This window comes from Coregonus lavaretus (assembly GCF_964263955.1).
Source record: "Coregonus lavaretus genome assembly, chromosome: 10".
Taxonomy (NCBI): Eukaryota; Metazoa; Chordata; class Actinopteri; order Salmoniformes; family Salmonidae; genus Coregonus; species Coregonus lavaretus.
The window spans coordinates 33,813,040-33,835,983 of record NC_139997.1 but is presented as its reverse complement, the minus strand read 5'-3'; the positions used below and the strand labels follow the sequence as shown (position 1 = coordinate 33,835,983).

The window sequence follows — 22,944 nt, the reverse complement described above, 5'->3', positions numbered from 1 at the left end:
TGAGGGACCTAATTGTATGTGTGAGGTACAGAGATGAGTAGGTAGTTGTTCAAAAATCATGTTAAACACAGAGTGCAACTTATTATGTGACTTGTTAAGCACATGTTTTACTCCTGAACTTATTTAGGCTTGCCATAACAAATGGGTTGAATACTTATTGATTCAAGACATTTAAGCTTTTCATTTGTAATTAATTTGGAAGAATTTGCAGCCACGAGCTCAGCCATCTACACAGTCAGTGTTCACAACTTGCTAACAGGCTTGCTGCTAAATCACTATGCTAACGCATTAACAGCTACAGTAACTCTCGACATTCCACCCAGTTGTTTTGCGCCCCGACAGAAGCGCAAAACAATCAACAATATATTTTAAAAGTGGTCATTACTTATTTATTCACGTTTGAAGTGTCAATTTCAATCAGGCACTGACGTTATCCACCTAAGAAACACAGATAACCCAGAAACAGAATTGAAGCAGAAGCACAAGCACAAGCAATCAATTGACCAGTGAGAATTCTCAAGATCTGAGCTTTTTCACGCTTTGACGTCACAATCAGAGTCAATCAGAAGCGTAAAAATAATCACAATAATAGTCGATTGTGAGATATTTCATGCTGTGCGATTTTTCACATGGCACCCAGCATTGGTAGTTTCAAAAGTAAAAAAAAAATCAAAACTCGGTATAGAGCATTGTTCACTTGAAATTCTAAAGTTTGTCAAGGATCTGCACAGCTTTCCACTAACAAGAGGGTAATTCAAATGTACAAAGTTCACAAAAGTTGTTTTTTTTAAACACTATTTTATTGGGATGATGGTCAATAAAACTGTTGTTTTTATTTTCTGTCCTATTTTATCAAATCCTTTTGTTTACTCACATGGGGGCCATGCACGGCCAACACTTGTCTTTAGCTGTCATGGTGATTGTTCTAATGCATCCCCCCACAGATGTTCAGTCACCCCTGCTTACACTAGTGTTTGAACATTGAGCACATGGTTTGACCTCCCATGTTATGTAAACACACACAACACCTCCCTATGGAGGAGTGCAATTAACATTTTATGGGTCATGTGACCTCATTTGAAAGAGGGGTGTCAGGCTCTCCTCGTCCTGATGAGAACTTCACAATTAGAAGTAGAAGAGTAAAAAAAGAGTAAACATAACAAGAAGCCTTAAAACTTTTTTTTAATGTGATACAATAGATTAGCTCTTTGAAATTAGATGGTTTTAATACTTCAATGAATGGATGAAATTTGAAAGTAAAACTTGAAGAGAACCAACATAAAATCAAATAAAAAATAGAATCAAGCAACTGGGGGAGGAAAATCCTGTTCTAAAAGAAAGAGGTCACATTTGTTTATTTTCCTGCCCTAACCAGTTTCCCCAATGGGGCCTTAGCTTTTGAAGATGTACCTCTTGTGAAGTCTGGAGCCTTAACCACCAAGGTCATAACCTCTGAACCTCCTCTCGGCCTGACCGCCCTCTGTCTCTCGGCAGCCCAGGATCAAGTGTTGTCCCGCAGCTGTGAGCTGGGCCCCCCTCCGCTTCACAATCCCATTCTTCAAAGGGCCTCTGTAAATATGACAACTGGCAGCATGATTTCAGTTCTTTCTTTTAATCACACCTGATAGCCTTTTGACCTTTTGACTTTCTCTGCTCCCCAGACCTCTCTGTGGGTGAACATAAATGTTTTGGTAATTATTACATGTCATAAATGAGTAATTATCTTGATATGTGGAATGGTGCTTTAAGATGAGTTCTGTGGTTACTGTAATAGTTACAATTCAATAGGTTAATATGGAGTGGACTGAAAATATAATGGTCTATTAGAGCTAATGGATAAATGCTCTGTTTACTAAGACAGTCTTTACTGTGTCAAGGATACTAGTCTCAAAGATGCACAGGGTTCACATTTATTCATTATTTTATTTATTTAAAAAAAAAATTGCACCAAAGAAAACAAGTGATAGACAACAATACAGATTTTTTAAAAGAATCATACAGAAAATGGTGTGCAGGTGTGGATGGAAGCCCAAGGTCTTAAATGAAAACCACACCCCAAAAAAGTATATACAATACATAAGTACACAAATTTAAAAGGTTTGTTAAAACAGATAACAAAACCTACTAATTATAAATGTATAAATTAATTGATCAGTAATCACGAATACATTTAATTTTTGTTGGGTTTAAATGTGTGTGTGCCCTAAATTATTGATAAGGTAAAGAAATAACGCATTTTATATAGGCTGCATATTGATGGTCAAGTGAATACATGTAAACAGAGTGAGTGAAATATTAATGATCCCTAAGAGCGTCTCTCTGCAGTCAGAGCTTCAGCGCAGCAGCCTGCCTGCCTGTCCGTTTGAGGGATCTTGGCTGACAATGAAAGAGCATGGCTGACATCTGCAATGTCAGACAAGCACAAGGGTAAATGTTTTACAAACTGTCTGGGGAGAGCTAGTGGTGTCAATCTCCTGTCTGTTAATGTCTTCCTCCCAGGAAGGTACTCAAATCTTTTCCACCACTCTCCTTAAACCAAACATTTTACTAATAATTATGCTCTTCGCGGTGAGTATACAGTATTCCTACAAAATGCCTAAAGATTTGTTTGGTTATCCGCAATTACCCAGGCCAAATTTCACACTGAGCAGTAAAGTTCAACATTGGCCAGAACTGAAACTGCACAGTGCTTGATTGTGGCTATGTCCCATTATCCAAATTAAACACTTTAAAAAAACAACAATGCTTAAAATTGATTTGATCAATTTAACCCCATTTTCAATTCTCAAAGCAAATTTTTTTTAAGGACACAGTTTGCTTGTGATTGTCTGTGTAGTTACATTCACATTTACATTTTAGTCATTTAGCAGACGCTCTTATCCAGAGTGACTTACAGTTAGTACTGTTCCACCACATATGACAACACTGTGGCCATGAACTTCCCAAGTAAACATTTCTCAAGAACCCCAGAATGAGAAAGGGCGGGTCAGTGTCAGCTGGTCTTGCTGAGACCAGATTGAGATGTGAACTTTGTGCCGGTGGAGGCCAAGGGGCATTTAGGGGAAACATGCTAAATTTAACTCTGTTGTTGACTGGTTTCTGATCTGCAGTTCCATGGGTTGAGGGGAGGGACAGAGGCTTTTTACTTACTGCATCTGGCATTCAGAGGAGATTTTGAAACATCTCCAACTCACATTGCTTGCGTATTTAAATGTTATTATGCATTGAACTGTGAAAGATGTGCAGACAGAGACGATACAAAGTGGGACATGAGGGGATAGGAGAACACATTTGCTATACGTGAATCAGAAAACAATGTTCAGTACAGTACAAAGAAAGTGCCTGGACAATTGACAGGTAAAAACACAAAGAACACATAAAGAATACATTCATGAAAAACATGAATACAACTGAAAAACAGTTGTAGTTTGTTGCATGAAGTGGGGGTAAGTGAACTTGGCCTCAACAAACAGTCCAAATCTGGTACTATCAAGTTTGGTTGGATTTTACAGGACATAGGCCTCTGCTGGATGCCCTTTTTCCAAACCCAGCTGGCTAAACTAGTCCATTCAGTTGTCATAAAATCAATACTCACCTTGCTCTCAGACCTCAATAAATGCAGAGAGGGGAAAGGGAAGGTCAACTGTGAAGCGATCGTTCTAGCCAGGTAAGCTCTGTCATTTTGGTCAGTCCTACTACCAGCTCAATTTTTTTATGAGAAAATAATTAAGTCAATTAAAATACGCAGGGATTACAATAAATTCAAGGTGTGCTTACACCTTACACTAGTAGTATCTCTGTTACACAGTAATAGCAAATCCAGCCAGACTGTCTTCTGGTATGTGAATATTTCAGTATATGCAGCCTATCATTTTTGTGTTTTAAACAAAAAAGTGCTTGTTTTCTTGGCAACAGTTGAAGTGAAACCAGCTATAATCAGCCTACAACATGGAAAATGTGTAATATCATGAACTTATTCAGGTATATATTTTCCCTCACTAGCATACTGTACTATTTAACAGATTTGTGCCACTGTAGCTGATGTTAAATGTCTGAATCAGATTTATTTGTACTACTGTCATGCATGTCACCATCCACCCCAATACCCCAGAGCACTTTTGATGCACTTCGACTAGTCCACCCCTCACTCTGCAAAAAGAAAGCTAAGTCTCTCTTTGGTTTATAACCCCATATTGTTATATTGTTTGTTCCTAATAATAAACATGTTGTAACTGATAACAGGCCAAGTCAATAACATATAATTCACTGTTGGTCTATGTGAAAATCATCAATACTATATTCACATTGCACCAGCATTGGTCACTCTCAGTAACAATGCACCTTCAATGCATCAGTGTCTCTACTATCACGGGTGCTACTGTGCTGTTCTGCAGATACTCTGGTTGTGGGCTGGTGGTTCCTGAGAAGCTACAGGGCTGTAAGGTGCTGGATCTGGGCAGTGGCTCTGGCAGGGACTGCTTCATCCTCAGTAAACTAGCGGGCCAGAGTGGTCATGTCATCGGCATTGACATGACAGCAGAACTGGTAGGCTTACAGTGCCACACAATATATTTTGTGTGAATTCCCTATCTAATATCTTATCACAAATGAAACTGTGAATCACAAGTGATTTTCATACTATGTCCTTTACCCAGATCCTGGCATCACACAAATATGTCCGGTACCACCAGGAGAAGTATGGCTTTCTGCTGGGGATCTATTCGAGTGTCTTACTGAAGAAAATCACACACAACACATTTACAATGACAATCCCTCCTCTCCATCTCCTTTGAGCTAATAGTCTGTTAAGGGGAAATGCCTTATCTATTTACCATTTATTCACTGATTGGCTCACAGATTGATTCATCAATTTGTTCCCTGATTGGTGACCTGATCGGTTCCCAGATACCCTGACTAACTGATGTCTCTGCCTTCTTCCTGCCTGCCTTTAGGTCAAACTGTGCCATGTGTCTGTGTTCTGACAAGAAGCCGGTTCTCAGGGAGGCTTTCAGAGTGCTCAAGGTAACCTTCACACTCTTTGGTGGTCAGCCAATATCTCAGCATCATGCCGCATGCCTCACATAAAAATATAAAATATTGATTAAGTAGCAATGCTGAAAATTGGAAACAAGAATATGTGATTTACAAAGCTAATTGATTTACAAAGTGGCATCATTTTCATAAATAATTTGCTTTTCCTCATTTATCTTTGTTGGTATGTGAACCTATCATTACAACCCACAGTGTGAAATCAGATACTCTACTGCCATCTGCTGAAACTCTATTGCCATCTGCTGGAAAAACAATGAACTTTTGCTTATGGGGCTATGGTTTGATTTGCCTTCACCTGCAACATTGTAAAACATTTATTTTTGTAAAGATTAGCACCAAAATAAATGACCCAAATAAAACAAAACAAAAATTCTAAGATTTGTTATTGAATTGTAAAATAGCTTTCAATTCAGATCACTAAACTATTCCCTCATAATATATTCCCTCATCATATGATCTTCATTCAATAATATAGTATTTTGATTGTCTCTTGAGCCTTCTTGTCAGAACTCTGATAAGTTTTATAGATTGGAAAATGTTTAATTCATGTCAAATCCTATGTATTTATTGAAGGGTGGGGAACTTTACTTTCATGAGATATATTCCAGCAAGGCTGTTCCGGAACATTTGAAACAAGACCCAGTTCTGTTGGGTAAACAAGACCCAGTTCTGTGGGGTAAGAATGCTTGATTTCTGACAGTTGACAGAGTTAAAAGTTCAATGTATGCTATCTGACAGGAATAATGATGTTGAGCCAATGCGAGACCCAATAACACACTGTCCTAGATACATTAAATTATCAACAACATAGCAGTGGAGGGGGGTTTGAGTTGGTTGGGAATTGTTAATCTAATGTTGTGTTTTCTGTGTGTTGTGACAGGCGAAGGCTTGAGTGGTGCCCTCTACTGGCGAGACCTGATCTCTCTAGTGCACGAGGTGGGCTTCAGTACTCTATACATTCTCACTGCAAGCCACAACGTAGACCACAATAGTGAGCTACAGAAGAATGCAAGTAAGATGGCACATTAATGTCTGCCTCTCAATAATCTCATGAATAGGACAATGAGATGAAAGTAGACTTCAATGTCTAGCCAGGTGCCACAGTTCCATTCTCTGTTACCATCTCTCTTGAGCATTATTCTGAAAGATGATTGGGTGAGAACAAAGGAATGCATTGTTTCATTTCAACCACTTCCTTTAGCAACTATCAGATCAAAACATCTGTTTCTTTGTTTTCTTGTTCCCCACAGGTGGCATCACACACACCTCTGCAACTTACCGCCTCTTCAAGTTGCCCAAAAATAGAAAGCAGAGCGACGCAGTGGTGGCTTACAAAGGAACGGTCTCTGACCATCCCGACCTATTGAAGTTTGACATGCCCCATTGTTTTGAGGTGTGTGTCCAAGAAATGTGTCACCAAACTTATTCCACTGAAATCTGAGGTTTATTAAAAAGCTGGCAAGTATTCCTCTCCTCTTCTCCCTTTCTGGACCTGAGTTTTGCCTCTGAAAGGCTGTGTTTTGTGTTTCTGCTTGATCCCTACAGACAGACATAGAGGTAACAGTGGATGAAGAAATGGCAGCCGTGATTCAGCATTCCTGATTCTCCTCTGACTTCTCCATCCAAAGCTCAGTCAAACCTGCACCAAGCCCTAAATGTGCCCCTCAGGTAAACGCTCTAGTATATTTCCTCTAGGCTATCCAGAAACCATCATGCATTTGTATATTTTTCCACCATACATATAGACCATACCAATATGTGCTACATTACATAAAGAGAAAGAAAGAGAAATTCTAATCAGAAATTCTTATCATTGTAATTAATAAATCCTCATAAGTTGATCCTATGGTCATGTATCTGGAAGGGCTACATGTTCTCTGTTATGTAGAATTACAGCACTTTTCAGCACCTTCATCCCACTCAGGTCACAGCATCACTCTGAGCAGGAGGAGGCTTACCACACAGCTCAGCCCACTCAGGGTCTCAAAAGCCCTACTGCCGAATAGATAGATATATGCAGTCATCTGCAAGCACCAGTAGCTAATTCTCTTTCTCTCTCCTCTCTCCTCTCTCTCCTCTCCTTTGTGATGTGCTTTTCAGAGCTGCCACTTTAATAACCCCTTCCTACTTGCTGATAACCTCAAACTCCATTCAAAGTCCTCCACCAAGATTGGGAACACTGTAGAACCAGTGGAAAAGTATGACACTACCAACTGAAGGGAGATACTATTTTCTTCATTAAAATTAATATAATAAACATGTTACGTGATTTTGTTAACTACATTTTTTTTGTGATCTGCAAATATATTTAATGTGGGCTCTGTTTCATTGTTAATAAATGGTTATTAGAAACGGACTGCGTTGGTCCCTAAGCTTACGCCACACATTTAAGGTATTAAAGAGTATTCTAACAAATACACACATCGTATCAAGGCTGTCTTTCTCTCTCTGGGAAAAATAAAGTTATTCAATTATATAACACATATTACCCTTATTAATAGTCATTGGTAATCACACAAGACACAAATATGTTCAAACCTTTAATAGTGAAGCTGACACGCTATTAAACCAAATCCAAACCGTTAGTTTTAAATGATTGGTTTCGTATTGGAAGAAATGGAAAGGGAAAGTATGCAAGATTACAGGACTGAAAATTGTTCATTACGTAATTCTAAAACTATATCAGTGACGTAAATGCAGTCCAACAAGGCAGTACTAATCAAAAACAGAAAAGCGATCGCTTACCAGCTGCATGTATTTTTCCTACATGCCTGCATTTCCCATGGCGCCCGATATCGTACTGATTAACTGGGAGACATATTAACTGTTATTTTATTTCACTTGGATATAACTAGGTGTTTTAGCTTTGGTTTGAATTTATTTTCGTTTCATTCTCAACCGGCCATGACCGTGGAGCAGAATGTCCTCCAACAGCATTCTCAGAAGGTAGGTACATCGTAGTGGCAATGTTTTCCTTCTCCGCCTGTTAGCTTGTCGTTTGTTCCCAAGTGTGGCGTCAGATCCTTGAGTCTTTTCTCAATCGATTGCACAGTCTCTGAAAGTATTTACAAACAACGTGCATCGTTAAATAATCCCATTGCATTGTCAAAAAAAACCATGAGGGCAGATTGGTATCTAACTACAGTAGCTAACTAGGTATCTAGACCTAGCTACATTGTCAGCAAGTTAGCTTGCTAACGTTACAGCTAGCCCCGCTAATATAAGTTTACCAACAGTGACACGCATATGAGGGCAACAGCTAGCTAGCTGGTAACGAGCTAATGTCGTCAATTCAGCATAACTAGCTAAGGTCGTTACTGGGTGGATAAATGTTAGCTATCTCAAGTTCAGACAATCTTTGCACTGTGATCCTCTGTCGTCAGATGCTAGCTAGCAGCTAACGTCAAATGTAGCTATATTGTTAGATAGCTAACTAACTAGTTAGCTAGCCAGCTAAGGAGTTAGAAGTCATTGCCAGTTATTGACTGTTGAGAGGTTATAATAGCAAGTCACTGTTGCCTTCACCATGCAAGCCAGACACTTGACCCAGGCTGTGTGCTTGGTCTGGTTTGCTAACGTTACTCAAATTACTGCTGGGATATGTTTGTTTACGTGCAGTGACTGCCAGCCAGCCAGGAGTGACAACAATGAGTGAATGCAAATGCGTTACTGCAAGCATGCTGAGTGAGGGTGTGGGCTGGCTAATTATGAAAGTTTACGTTGGACAGTATATATTTGATAAACACGTATCTAGTACAACTATGCAGATATGCATAATTGATTGTGTTTTGATTGTAAAATGGATTGTAATCGGATTTGGAGGAAGAGGTCCAACATTACTTCTTCATTTTAGTTAATTATTAGAGGGCAGAATGAGCCATAGGTTGTTAACCAACATTAACTATATGAAGCAAATGATATAGTCTAGTACTAGTGAGCTGGCTGCAGACAGCATAGCCCTCACACCATAGCAGCTGCTTACATAACTCAACTATTTAGGTAAGGTAGCTACCTACCAGCAGTATTACACTGTCATGGGATTTGTCTGAGGGTGTTACCATCCCTCAGATTACCATCCAGCACCGCATCCTTTGATCAGTGTTGATGGTGACACGATTTAACAACATTTGAGACTGTACTCTCTATGGACTTAGTTCAGAACAGCAGGAGGTTTATTACATTTACATCATAATGTTATTGGACTATATAAGGCGATTTATATTGCTGCCCTGTGAAATTGCAATACACCTAGGTAGTGAAACACAGTTATCATTCAAAACATCCGTATATTGCCATCATGCCTGGTTGCATGTAGGCCTAAATTCACTCACATTGGATACAGGATAAGATTAGCATTCCTGAAACATTATTTTGTTGAAATAAAATTGTATCTCTGAGAAATTAAGCAAATTGATTGCAACCAAAAATATCATTTTAATTTATCGGATTCATATAATCTTCAATAACAATAGTACCTAATCAATTAGCTTAATTTTTCAGAGAGCAAATTATATTTGGACAAAATAATTTTCAGGAATGCTGATCTTATCTGTTTCTAACTACAGAAATTATTTCAGAACAATCTGAGATGGTGGGTGTCGAAATCCTCTTTCTTGTGCTTTTTGAGGTGGAATGACTCAAAGGCTACTCCTGTAAACTCCTTGGTCTTGTGTAACACTTGGGAATGCTCATTCCTGTAAGGCTCGCTGTGCTGGTGTCATTCACTGGCACTGACCTCATGGTAAGGGGAGACTTTGTGCGACAGACAGACGCTCTAGACTTGCCACATGAGGATGAGTCAAGGTATGTGTGGGTCAGCTTCCAGACAACTGTTAGGGAAAAGGGGGCCTGACCTCTCTCACTCCTCTCACCCTCTGTCACATTCTGCCTGCTTGTAGCTAGCCAATATAATGCGTTCATAAACGTGACCAAACTAAAATGCACTTTCTACAGGACAGTGGCTCTTTCTCAACAATCTCAGTGAAGTACTTCAGTCTGCCAAAGTAGTTCACTAATACTTTGAGTCACGAAAACCACAACACTCCACTCAGTTGAGATTTGTTACCAAGTGGGCCACAGCAATGAATGATAATGTTCTGTTTAAGCAATAAAGCCCAAGGGGGTGTGGTATATGGCCTATATACCACGAATAAGGGTTGTTGTTAAGCACGACGCAACGCAGAGTGCCTGGATACAGCCCTTAGCCATGGTATATAGGCCATATACCACTAACCCCCAAGGTGCCTTATTGCTTTTATAAACACAGTAATGCAAGGAACTACACATCTAAGTTGAAAATGTTGCTTTAATAAATAAGTTCATGATAAATACATTCCGCCTGAAAAAGTAGGCTGGACAAAAGTATTGTTGCTAGACTGGTTGCTATGCAACATAACCACAGGCTAGCTAGCAAGCTTACATTAAATGTATGCAAATACCGAGCATTAGCACCACTTCTAGAGTGACCAACACACAACAATTATTTATTAATGTTGATCAGAATGTTTCCATTTATTGTGCACAAATGAAAAAATGGTCCTATGTTATTGTTTGTTGGCTCCACGCTGCTGGAAATTGATGCTGTTCTTTTAGCTGGGGGAGCTGCTGCTGTGTTGCTCCACCGCTTCCTCGCTTCCAGATTTGGCCAGGTTTCGAATCTGTGTCCACTGACAGACATTATTTCTCGTGCCTCTAGTCCGGCATCCGACAGTTTCTGGATCATGGTGGTTCGGAGGCAGTGGCATGTGTAAATCTGCTACGTGCCAGCTGTTTTGCAGATCTTTGGCAACAGTGTTGCGAGGATGTTCACTCCCATCGGCTCTTTTGTGTATCTGAAACATATAAGACAAAATAACTTTAGCTAATAGTTAGGCCTACATAGCTAACGGTTATATTGCCAGGATACATTAGAAAGATTTAGCTCGCTAGCAAACAGTGAACCATAAAAGTCCTGTAGAATGACGTTCCGCTCCGTTTTTGTTGTATTCCCAAACTCACAATGTATCAATTTTTCTGCACACCAGTCAGTGAAGCAGGTAGGTGCCCACTTTGTTTGTTTCACAATGTTCATTTCGGTTTCTCTCAAGTTAATCTAATCGCTTATTTTCTACATCGGCATGTCAAACTATTGTTACATTTTTACATTTTACATTTTAGTCATTTAGCAGACGCTCTTAACCAGAGCGACTTACAGGAGCAATTAGGGTTAAGTGCCTTGCTCAAGGGCACATTAACGTCATTTAGCAGACGCTCTTAGCCAGAGCGACTCACAAATTGGTGCGTTCACCCTATTGTTGATGTAGCCATGTTATCAAGGTGAAAAGGCTAAACGTCATAGTCATGGTATACGGTCTCACATACACACGGCTAAATGCTGTGTTAGTCAATCATCATCCAGTATCCAAACTACCTGGTTTATGATTGGAATTAAGAGACCCAATAATAGTGAGGTTCTTTAGAATTCCAGTCTGGGGTGGAGTGTGTTTGTTTGGCTCAGTCAGAGAGAACTTGGCCTAGCAGCTGTCTCTGGGTTTGACTCACCGTCCTAAGAGCACTGTCTAGGAGTGTTTACTGCCTAGCCTGCATGGGAGCCGGGCCAGAGAGACCGAGATAGAGGACTTGGTTGGTGCATTATTTATGTTCAGTTACTCTAACAGAGGTGTGAACTGTGTTTCCCTCTCTCTCATGGCCCTGTGAAACACAGGTGACCTAGGCAGGACCAGAGTGAAACTCTTTCACTTTTAACCCCCTGTGAAATATCTGGAGCTAGTTGCCAAGGAGCTGCTGCACAGTGGACACAATTGGAGAACTAGTACACACTACGCACCCATATTTATTTTGACTCAAACATGGGCTGTCCATGATGGCATCTTTGCAGCACAACAGCCACTTTTAACAGTGTAGGGCTTACTTACTGTACAAGCCTCTATGGCTGCTATCCAAGGACCTAGAATAGTGGCCTGAGCCTCAGGTCCTGACAGTAAGTGTTCTCCTTCATTGTTTGGAGCGGTGGAGTGCACTCGGCCAGGGTGTGTAATGCACTGGCTCATTGTTTAGTGGACACAGCCATTGTGTGGTGGTAAGCCCTTGCATCCCAGCTGGGGTTGACATGCAACAGTTACAGCAGGGCAGACATGAGTCCACAGTGCAGTCTTGTCCTCTCCACTAGCTAAAGCCTAACTGTCTGGTATTTAGAGAAATGGTCAGTGGTCCAGATAAGGCCTGCATGGATTCGGTAAAACATTGTAGCCTACTTGCAACGCAACACCCTCTGCAGCCTAGCGAGCTTGGTTCAATTATGATTCACTCAGACATTATGTGCTGCTGCTGATGTGCAGTTAGTGAAGTGATGGAGAGTGATGTGTGTCCTGTCCTGTTATGTACTCTTCTCGCTCTCTCTGAATCGCTCTGTCCCCCCCACATCTCTGACTGCCTGTCTCTCTGATGACGTGTGCGTCTCTCGCTCCTGACAGCACCAGCAGACTCTACTGAACCAGCTAAGGGAGGTCACAGGCACCACAGACGTCCAGCTGCTCCAGCAGGCCCTGCAGGTAACACACACACACGTGCACGAGGCCCTGCGGTGCGGATGTAGTGATGTCACATTGAGAGATCTTGTTAGATTTCTCAATTTGCAATGTCTGAATGTGTTGATCAAGTTGTTGTATTTAGTCCGTAGTGCTGAGCAATTTAACTGAAATGTTTGTTTTTTCCAGTTATTAAACAACTAATTGACCAACGTCGGTTCAGTTACTTGAATTCCTTTTTGTTTTTTGTGAGCCCAACGTGCTGTTTCTCTAGAGAGAAATCAAATCATTCACGAGAGAAATCAAGTCAAGAACTCTGGGACAATAGGCTTAAAGGAGTTGTAGTTTTCATTTAGCAAATATTCAACCTAGTTCAGCACAGAAACGTGATAATTAACTACAATGACCCTAATCCATTGCGCCAGTTTTTTCAGGCTCGGACAGTGACAGATCAGAAGGGAAGAGGCAAAGCAAGTGGTTTCACTCTCGACAAAATCTGTCCAAAATAAGCCCAATGCGTTTCTATAGGCTTAATTTGCACCTAAGTTTGTCACCTGCCTTCCTGCCTTTGGCACAACAACTCCCATTGTTAGGGCGGAGACATTATATACAGATCTCTGGACGGATACACTTTTACGCCTGCTACGTTAGGCTAGATCATACAGTCATTGGGTTAGATACACACCGACCGCATATACCGCAACGAGAGGGATCAAGACAGTTTGTGAAAGTATGCCTTATCTACTTTAAAGAACTAGTAAAATGATTATCAGACAGCTCTGCAGCATACTTAGGCAGGCTATAGCTAAATAGGATGACTAAAAACAGTACAGTATGGGGAGCAAATAGATACCGTTATATGGTCTGGCTGGCTGACTGCTACTGCCGGAGCAGAGATGATGGATGACTTTAAGGAATGAAAAATAGTCATCAAATGAGAACTAAGTAATATACACAACTGAAATATTGTATTATTTCATAGTAATTTCCTCTTTCTCTATTGGCGCCTAACCAATGTGGACCTGACAGAGACAATGGAATATTTGAAATGTTTTTTCAATTGAATGTTCACTATTTTTGGCTTAGAAATTTGTAATGTCATTATTTCATAATGCATTTAATGTTTAAAAAAATAATGGGAATCTAAAACAGTGATTTTAAATAATCTAACCAAAACCGAACCGACCTCAGAAAGCACTACTTGCTCAGCGCTATTAGTCCAACATAACGTTGTTTAGAATTGTCAATATTTTCCCTAGCGGATGTTGATTTTCAGGGATGCATTTCAAAATGGTTTGACGCAATTTGAAATGTTACTGATTTATGTTCTAAAATCTCCAGTGTGAGTTCTGGAAATTACTTATTTTCAACCAATTCATCAGCTCATAAGCTTTATTGATCTCCCAGAATAAGTGTTGATAGTCTACTTCTAAACCAGTCTGACAGTATAGCTGTCCCTGCAGGTCAGTAATGGAGACCTGGCGGAGGCGGTGGCCTTTCTGACAGAGAAGAACGCCAAGGTGCCCCAGAAGGATGAGGCTACCTACTACCAAACCACCCAGGTGGGCAACGACAGATACATCAGCGTGGGCAGCCAGGCAGACACTAGTGAGTACTTACCTCACCCAGCACTGCCCGGGGCAGTCCCTAGCCAGGGAGATACCAGTGAGTACCACAACCTACCTCATCTCAGGTGTATGCATAAGAAAAAATCTGTAGGCCTCAAACCCATTATATACAGTGCATTCGGAAAGTATTCAGACCTCTTGACTTTTTCCACGTTTTGTTACTTACAGCCTTATTCTAAAATGGATTAAATTGTTTTTCCCCCTCATCAATCTACACACAATACCCCATAATGGTTTTTTAGAAATGTTTGCAAATGAATACAAAATGAAAATATTACATTTACATAATTATTCAGACCCTTTACTCTAGTCTTCTTGGGTATGACGCTACAAGCTTGGCACACCTGTATTTGGGGATTTTCTCCCATTCTTATCTGCAGATCCTCTCAAGCTCTGTTAGGTTAGATGGGGACCGTCGCTGTACAGCTATTTTCAGGTCTCTCCAGAGATGTTCGATCGGGTTCAAGTCCGGGCTCTGGCTGGGCCACTCAAGGACATTCAGAGACTTGTCTCGAAGCCACTACTGCGTTGTCTTGGCTGTGTGCTTAGGGTCATTGTCCTGTTGGAAGGTGAACCTTCATCCCAGTCTGAGGTCCTGAGCGCTCTAGAGCAGGTTTCCATCAAGGATCTCTCTGTACTTAGCTCCGTTCATCTTTCCCTTGATCCTGACTAGTCTCCCAGTCCCTGCCGCTGAAAAACATGCTTCACCGTAGGGATGGTGCCAGGTTTCCTCCAGACGTGACTTTGGCATTCAGGCCAAAGAGTTCAATCTTGGTTTCATCAGACCAGAGAATCTTGTTTCTCATGGTCTGAGAGTCCTTTAGGTGTCTTTTAGCAAGCTCGAAGTGGGCTGTCATGTGCCTTTTACTGAGGAGTGGCTTCCGTCTGGCCACTACCATAAAGGCCTGATTGGTGGTGTGCTGCAGAGATGGTTGTCCTTCTGAAAGGTTCTCCCATCTCCACAGAGGAGCTCTGTCAGAGTGACCATTGGGTTTTTGGTCACCTCCCTGACCAAGGCCCTTCTCCCTCGATTGCTCAGTTTGGCCGGGCGGCCAGCTCTAGGAAGAGTCTTGGTGGTTCCAAACTTCATCCATTTAAGAATGATGGAGGCCACTGTGTTCTTGGGGACCTTCAATGCTTCAGAAATGTTTTGGTACCCTTCCCCAGATCTGTGCCTCGACACAATCCCGTCTCGGAGCTCTACGGACAATTCCTTCGACCTCATGGCTTGGTTTTTGCTCTGACATGCCCTGTCAACTGTGAGACCTTATACAGACAGGTGTGTGCCTTTCCAAATCATGTCCAATCAATTGAATTTACCACAGGTGGACTCCAGTCAAGTTGTAAAAACATCTCAAGGATGATCAATGGAAACAGGATGCACCTGAGCTCAATTTTGAGTCTCATAGCAAAGGGTCTGAATACTTATGTAAATAAGGTATTTCTGTTTTTAATACTTAATACATTTGCAAACATTTCTAAAAACCTGTTTTCACTTTGTCATTATGGGGTATTGTGTTTAGATTGATGATTTTTATTTAATACATTTTAGAATACGTTTTTAACGTAACAAAATGTGGAACAGGTCAAGGGGTCTGAATACTTTCTGAATGCACTGTATGTGAATGATTAACATTACTGTCTCCCCTAATTCTATTTCATCATATTTTGCCAATCGTTCCCATTCAGTTTCGTATTGAAGCTCTAAGTGAGCAGTTAACATTGTATAAAGGTCTGTGGGATGGCTGTTAGCAGGATGCCTCCTGGTTCTCATGCGAGACAAGGGGTTACGTTGTTGAAATTACATGATGTCATCTCTGGGGAATTTTCTGAGATGGGCACGAGAAGTCCTGCCTTTACTGCAGAGGCATATCCTTCTCCGTTCAGGAACACCGGAGAAGGTCATATATTCTGACATGCCCCTTTTGACTTTCATGCAGGAATGGCCTAATTAATGAACTTACTCACTCCCTTGGATATGTGTCAAATAAGGAAAACAACAATCTATAACAGAGGTGTCAAACTCATTCCACGGAGGGTCGGGTGTCTGCAGGTTTTTGGTTTTTCCTTTCAATTAAGAGCTAGACAACCAGGTGAGGGGAGTTCCTTATTAATTAGTGACTTTAATTCATCAATCAAGTACGAGGGTGGAGCGAAAACCAGCAGACACTCGGCCCTCCGTGGAATGAGTTTGACACGTGACCTATAACCTAACCCAGTCAATGGAATTGAGAGTTGTCTGGGAGGAGGGAAAAAAACCTTTTGCTCTGTTTACTACTCTGATGATGACTCACCTTAGTCTTTTTATAGGTTTGTCTAATATTATAGGCTACTGCACCACATTTTAAGCTCTCCTCTTCCCTTTGTGGTCTTTTAAGCTGGGATAAAAAAAATAAAGATTGTCTGTCTGCCCTTTCCTCTCAGCCCGTCTGTGAAACACGGCAGCATGACTGGGATTATAAAATTAGTAAGGGTGGGATTCTAACTTGGGGTACTTAACTTTAAGCGTAAATCGTGCATTGATGTCAGTGGAAGAAAAACTTGAGTTATGTTGTGAAGAAGGTCTAAGTACTCTATATATGTAAGTAAGGAGTTGTACGTGTGTGTGTGTTGTTTTAGACGTGATTGACCTGACTGGTGATGATAAGGATGACCTCCAGAGGGCAATCGCTCTCAGCCTGGAGGAGTCCAGCCGGGCCTTCAGGGAGACGGGCATCACCGACGAGGAGCAGGCCATCAGCAGGTACACCAGTCAGGTGTTTGAGTGGCATGTCAACAATCTGTGTTTGAGGGTATCAGACTGAGCAAGTCGCTGTGCAGTTTCGCTAATATTTTGAGTTGCGAAACGTCAACAATATGCTTTAAACACATTGTTAGGGCTTTGAAATAATAAAATATCCTTTGATGAAAGTGTTTTCTTAGATGTGTTGTACTCTGCAGAGTTCTGGAGGCCAGCATAGCGGAGAACAAGGCGAGCCTGAAGCGGACACACACTGAGGTGTGGAGTGACTCGCCCAACCCTCACGACAGGAAGAGGATGGAGAACTGCCCCGTCGGGCTCAAGAACGTGGGTAACACCTGCTGGTTCAGCGCCGTCATCCAGGTGGGGACAAAACACACACACCCTCCCTTTTGACTCTGCGAAACATCTTATATCAATGTAATGTATTCAATATAGGCCTAGACCCTCATCCTCTTATGGCATGGATGTAGAGCTCTTTGTAGAGAGACTTGGAAAGACTAGCCCTCCCCGTCATAAGGTATGGATTACGTTGTTACTGTATAGACCCCCTAGTAGAGGGTAAAGTGAGCTGAAATATGCTGAATGAACACTGGATACACCGTCACATGGTCCCTGTCTGCATGTGTGTAATGGGACTCCTTAAGGAGACAGCACAGTCACACATTTCAGCTCTGTCTCTTCCCAGAATTAGAGATTTACTGAAAGCAGGTGATAAAATGAAGTTACAACTCAACTAATCGTTCTCCTTTTCTAATTATTTCATCCCTTTTATCAAAAGGAATGGAAGTTTGGTTCGTAACTTCGAACGCTAACATTCTTCTGTAATCCATCATACCCATACAGCATTCCAACAGCTAGTAGCAACAGGGTGATAACATCCATAGTAAAACAGCTGTTGACTACCTCACTATACAGCAACATGCATGATCTCTTTTGATAGTGCGCAAATGTTTAGTGCTGGTTGAAAGGTAAATTTATGTTATTCAAGAAAACTGACTCGTTCCGATCTGTTTGTTTCCAGTCTCTGTTCAACCTGCTGGAGTTCCAGAGGCTGGTGCTGCATTACTCCCCTCCTGCCAGAGTCCAGGACCTGCCTCGCAACCAGAAGGTGAACCACCTATCATCCTTCACTCACCCAGACAACTCATATCAACTCTCAGCAGTGACGCTTAGGTCAAATCCCCCTGACCAATACGCTACAGAGATAGTGGCACTGAAAAACTCCCCTTGTGTTAGGAACATATGTTAAACCCTGGAAAAAGGTCAGGTTAGCTCTCTCCTGACTTTGAGATCCATGGCCCTCAGCTGGATAGCTATCATTCCTGTTAGCCTCTGAGCTGGGCTCTGGCCCTCTGAAGAGAGGCTCTGGCCCTCTGAAGAGAGGCTTGACCCTCTGGGTTGTAAAATCAATGCCCTCACTGTGCAACATCTCTATTTGGTTGCAGCGTGATCTGATTTCCCCTCAGGTTCCAGTGGTTCACGCTGCCCCCTGACTTCCCAGTCGATTCAGCATAGCCTCTCCCCCCTCTCTCTCTACAGCAGCTGCAGTCTCTTCCTCATTGGTTTCTGCAACTGCAATCTTATCTGCACAGCACGTTCCTCCCAACCGCTTCCCATGGAGCCCTCCATAGGGTTAGTGGTTAGCGCACATCCGCTAATCTGGGATAAGCCTCTGCTGCTGTTGCCATATAGCGGCACCCAGTCATCTTGGGGTCTGAAGCTTACCGTATGCTTCCCAGTCGAAACAGTTTGTGCATTATGCCGAAATCTTGATGGTTTTGGCAGTTATGGTCTTCGGCAGTTTTTCTTTCAGCTGTTTGTGCAAAAACAAATATTGAGGAAAGTCGAAGTTCGGTAGCCAAAGTCTATTCCCCTTCGTCGGTGATTGGTCAACTGGTCAACAGTACTACTCCTAGTGAGAGTGGGAACATGAAGTGTTTGTTGTAATTCAACGAGAGATGACTCGTTTTCATGCCAATTTTTTGACTTGAGAAATTCTGCGCTAAACATCTTAGTTAGATGGGGGGGGGCAGGACTAGGACCAGGACTGAGTTGGGAAACTCTGTTTTAAGGGTGTATGCAAGGCACGTACGTTCACGTCGCCTATCCAAGTTCTGCTAGTATGCGTACGCCTTTAGTCTCTTGTCCCTCTAATATCAACGACCCACTGCTGAACGAACAGAGGAGGGACCCTTCTAGGGCTTAGACCCTAACCTGTCATCAATAGCCGCGACCCTCGAGCACAGAGAGAACGTTGCTCTAGTTTTCTTTAATCTGCTCTTTCTGTCAACGAGGCTCGACTTCGAAGCAAGGCTTTGCTCTTTGCTCTCAACACGCACCATAGGCTTAGTGTGTAATTTAGAACTCATTCATTCATTGCCAGTAGTTGTGATGCAGCCAGTCAGTGTCCTAGTGTATATAGAGCAGTGGAGGACACCCTCTGGTTGTCACATCTCACACCAGCCCCAGCTCAGATTTACTGGATCAGCTCAGCATCACTAGGCTCCAACAGAAAAACACATTCCCTCGCATAAAGTGGGGAAATACCCGTTCTTCATATTTTGACAGGCACACTACAACCATCATAAAGCACTGAATTTGAAAATATTATAATAGGTATTATAGTATTACTTCTCAATTCAGTCTCTACGGTCTGAAAGATGGTTAACATTAAAACCCTGGAATATGACTGCGATTTGGAAACCATTATTCCCTTACTCTAGAAGGTGAGTTGTCATGGTAACTAACGTCCCTGTGTGTGGTTCCCGATTGTCATTCCATAGGAGCACAGGAACCTGCCCTTCATGCAGGAGCTGAGGAACCTGTTCTCACTCATGGTCGGTTCTAAGAGGAAGTACGTGGACCCATCGCGCGCCGTGGAGATCCTCAAGGACGCCTTCAAGTCCAGCGAGTCTCAGCAGGTAAACCTCCTAGCTATCCCTCTGTAATGCCTGCTATGATAAACCAATCAATCTATCCTTCAAATGTATTTATAATGCCTTTTTTACATTAACAGTTGTCACAAAGTGCTTTACAGTAACCCAGCCTTGACCACTCAAAGCAAGCAACAGCACAGTGGCAAGGCAAGACAAAATTATTTATAAAGCCAGCTATGCCATCCATAGTCATCCAGACATCTGCTGTGATCAAATTCATTGTATTATTTGATCCAGCAAGTGTAACTATGGGGTACATGGACAGGGCTACAGGGGCTTGCTGTAAAATACATTTCTGACTGGAGCAAATGCTCTATTGAGCAATCAATTTGAATTTGGTTAGGCTACTCCAGTAGAACAATGTCTAATGTACACTACATGACCAAAGGTATGTGGACACCTGCTCTTCGAACATCTCATTTCAAAATCATGGGCATTAACATGGAGTTGGTCCACCCTTTGGTGCTATAACAGCCTCCACTATTCTGGGAAGGCTTTCCACTAGATGTTGGAACATTGCTGCGGGGACTTGCTTCCATTCAGCCACAAGAACATTAGTGAGGTTGGGCACTGATGTTGGGGCGATTAGGCCTGGCTTGCAGTCGGCATTCCAATTCATCCCAAAAGTGTTTGATGGGGTTGAGGTCAAGGCTCTGTGCAGGCCAGCAAAGTACTTCCACACCGATCTCAACAAACCATTTCACTTTGCGGCTGAGCCGTGGTTGCTCCTTGACATTTCCACTTCACAATAACAGCACTTACAGTTGACCGGGGCAGCTCTAGCAGGGCCGAAATTTGACGAACTAACTTGTTGGAAAGGTGGCATTCTATGACTGTGCCACATTGAAAGTCACTGAGCTCTTCAGTAAGGCCATTCTACTGCCAATGTATTTTTATTTTTTGGGGAAAAAAGATATTGGGCACTAGATCCGCTTGAATATTGCAAATAGATTGGGGCTTCTATCAACTGCCAGTGTTTGTCTATGGAGATTGCATGGCTGTGTGCTTGATTTTATACACCTGTCAGAAACGGGTATGGCTGAAATAGCCGAATCCACTAATTTGAAGGGGTGTCCACATACATATCTGGTATACACTATATACATAAAAGTATCTCTTTTTTTAAGCGACCAAGATACCATTATTTTGTCAGTTGGTAAATACATGATTCGAATTCTCCCTTACCTTCCCATTGTCCCTTGTCTCTTTGGCTGAGGACCCGAGCCCTCCCTTAAATATTTGGCTGAGTCAGCAAGGGCAACAAGGCCCAGGGAAACAGCAGACGTTGGAACACCAGGCCCTCCCCTGTCCCCCTGACACCATCAACCTCGCTTGTCTATAATGTTAATCCCTAGACCACCAACCTCCCCCTGAACTCTGCTACAAATATAGATTTTGACGGAAGGGGGATTAGCTCCTTTATACTAATATGCTGTAATGTAATGGTAATATGACACACAGTCCCAAAACTGTTCAGTGTCTGCCCCCCAAAACCCGATAATGCTGAGCTAATGTTTCTGTTAAGGTCCTGTGAGGTTGGCCGTCTGACTACTGTACTCATCAGAAATGTCCGCGGTCCGCTCTGCTCTGGCCCCTTTGTGTGTGTCTGGGGTTAGAGAAGCGTTGACCCCAATCAGAGGGCACAATGGACGTCTGTAAAGGACCCTCTGGGCTGTTGGTTGCTTTTGAAGCCTAACAATTACATTTGACCCGACTGGGGGGATACAAATCGAGTCCCTCAGTATAATCCCACTTACCTCCTTTCCATGTTTTAAACCATGGCTAAGTTCTCTAGGTCTAGGAGTTCTAGGCCTATTATATTCTACTGTGATTTTAAATGATTGGATCTGTGCTGCTGGGCATAGTTAGAGCCTGTGTAAACTCTTCACTCCTCACAGGTGCCCTTAAAGCATTGTTCTAATTGTCCGGTCTCTATGTTGTGCCCTGAAAGCAGCTTTCTAATTGGTCTGTCTTTGTGTACTGCCTGTAAGTAGTGTTGTAATTGGTCTGTTTCTCTGTGTTTCCTGAACAGCAGGATGTCAGTGAGTTCACACACAAGCTGTTGGACTGGCTGGAGGATGCCTTCCAGATGAAGGCAGAGGAGGACAGGTATGGCAAAATACCTCGCTAATGTCAACACATGATATAAGTCTATAAAAGCACATGAAACACATACACTGTGTGATTCATCCTCCTAGGAGATAATGGGACACATGCCCTCTCTGTGTTTTCATACAGTATGTACCGTAGTGAATTTAGTAAGCATTTTATGAAGGTGCCTGTGCAAAAGGGTCTAGGATCATTATTCACATGGCTTAGAGGCCTAAACGTCCTCTTCCACTTGTGTGCGCGCACTGTGACTCACCCCAATGAGTGTGTGTTTTGACTCTGACCTCTTTCGGTTCCCAGAGATGGCAAGAAGCCAAAGAACCCGATGGTGGAGCTGTTCTATGGCCGCTTCCAGGCTGTGGGGGTTCTGGAAGGTAAGAGAGGGAAGCAAACATGTTAGAACCTCCCTGGTGTAGGAGGATAGGTGACTGGAGAGTGAGAGAGAGATAAGGCTCAGCCGTCTGATCCCTGCTTCGAGGTAGCAGCAAAGAGAGAGGTAGAGTCCTTGCCCCTGGTAATTGTTTTAAAGATGCACTCTCAAACGTATAATTTCAGCCAGTAGTTTTGAAAGTGGTGCTCACAAGCCAAAGGTGGTCCCTGTTTTTTGTGTACTACGTCATCAACTTTTGTACTAGGTCATCCATTTCGTATGATATGTTCCGTCCTTTGTTTGTGCAATTCGAATGATACAGTGGGGAAAAAAAGTTTTTAGTCAGCCACCAATTGTGCAAGTTCTCCCACTTAAAAAGATGAGAGGCCTGTAAATTTCATCATAGGTACACGTCAACTATGACAGACAAAATGAGAAAAGAAAATCCTGAAAATCACATTGTAGGATTTTTAATGAATTTATTTGCAAATTATGGTGGAAAATAAGTATTTGGTCACCTACAAACAAGCAAGATTTCTGGCTCTCACAGACCTGTAACTTCTTCTTTAAGAGGCTCCTC

The 22,944-nt window shown here is 42.1% G+C and overlaps 2 protein-coding genes and 1 long non-coding RNA gene across 5 annotated transcripts in view; all 3 read left to right on the top strand.

Annotated features, from left to right (window-relative positions):
• The first annotated feature begins 3,577 nt into the window (after nt 1-3,577).
• On the top strand, nt 3,578-4,172 carry LOC311136605. Its single transcript, XR_014613882.1, has 3 exons — nt 3,578-3,667; nt 3,916-3,981; nt 4,062-4,172. It is a non-coding gene; the product is annotated as an uncharacterized lncRNA (long non-coding RNA).
• Nucleotides 4,173-4,184: 12 nt separating this feature from the next.
• Nucleotides 4,185-7,401, top strand: LOC311136604 (arsenite methyltransferase-like). Its single transcript, XM_084170796.1, has 8 exons — nt 4,185-4,545; nt 4,656-4,696; nt 4,953-5,022; nt 5,626-5,728; nt 5,933-6,064; nt 6,303-6,445; nt 6,598-6,720; nt 7,153-7,401. The coding sequence occupies exons 1-7, from the start codon at nt 4,336-4,338 to the stop codon at nt 6,652-6,654; spliced, it is 756 nt and encodes a 251-aa protein (XP_084026922.1). The 5' UTR covers nt 4,185-4,335; the 3' UTR covers nt 6,655-6,720; nt 7,153-7,401.
• A 413-nt stretch (nt 7,402-7,814) lies between these two features.
• LOC311135614 (ubiquitin carboxyl-terminal hydrolase 25-like) overlaps nt 7,815-22,944 on the top strand; it is a 42,269-nt gene continuing 27,139 nt past the window's right edge. For 2 of the 3 annotated variants that reach the window (XM_084169629.1, XM_084169628.1), the window contains exons 1-9: nt 7,815-7,998; nt 12,525-12,602; nt 14,042-14,186; nt 16,826-16,949; nt 17,147-17,309; nt 17,971-18,057; nt 19,733-19,870; nt 21,918-21,994; nt 22,295-22,368. In XM_084169629.1, the coding sequence (XP_084025755.1) occupies nt 7,957-7,998; nt 12,525-12,602; nt 14,042-14,186; nt 16,826-16,949; nt 17,147-17,309; nt 17,971-18,057; nt 19,733-19,870; nt 21,918-21,994; nt 22,295-22,368 (928 nt within the window). In that variant the 5' untranslated portion in view covers nt 7,815-7,956. Of the gene's footprint in view, nt 7,999-12,524; nt 12,603-14,041; nt 14,244-16,825; nt 16,950-17,146; nt 17,310-17,970; nt 18,058-19,732; nt 19,871-21,917; nt 21,995-22,294; nt 22,369-22,944 lie in introns of all 3 variants that reach the window. The other variant, XM_084169627.1, reaches the window with a different exon arrangement.

Bases quoted from the DNA above. Each gene is read 5' to 3' on its own strand.
- LOC311136604 (XM_084170796.1), top strand. From the start codon at position 4,336: ATGCACCTTCAATGCATCAGTGTCTCTACTATCACGGGTGCTACTGTG. The intron at 6,065-6,302 runs GTAAGATGGCAC...TGTTCCCCACAG, and splicing joins TGAGCTACAGAAGAATGCAA to GTGGCATCACACACACCTCT. The intron at 6,446-6,597 runs GTGTGTGTCCAA...TGATCCCTACAG, and splicing joins ACATGCCCCATTGTTTTGAG to ACAGACATAGAGGTAACAGT.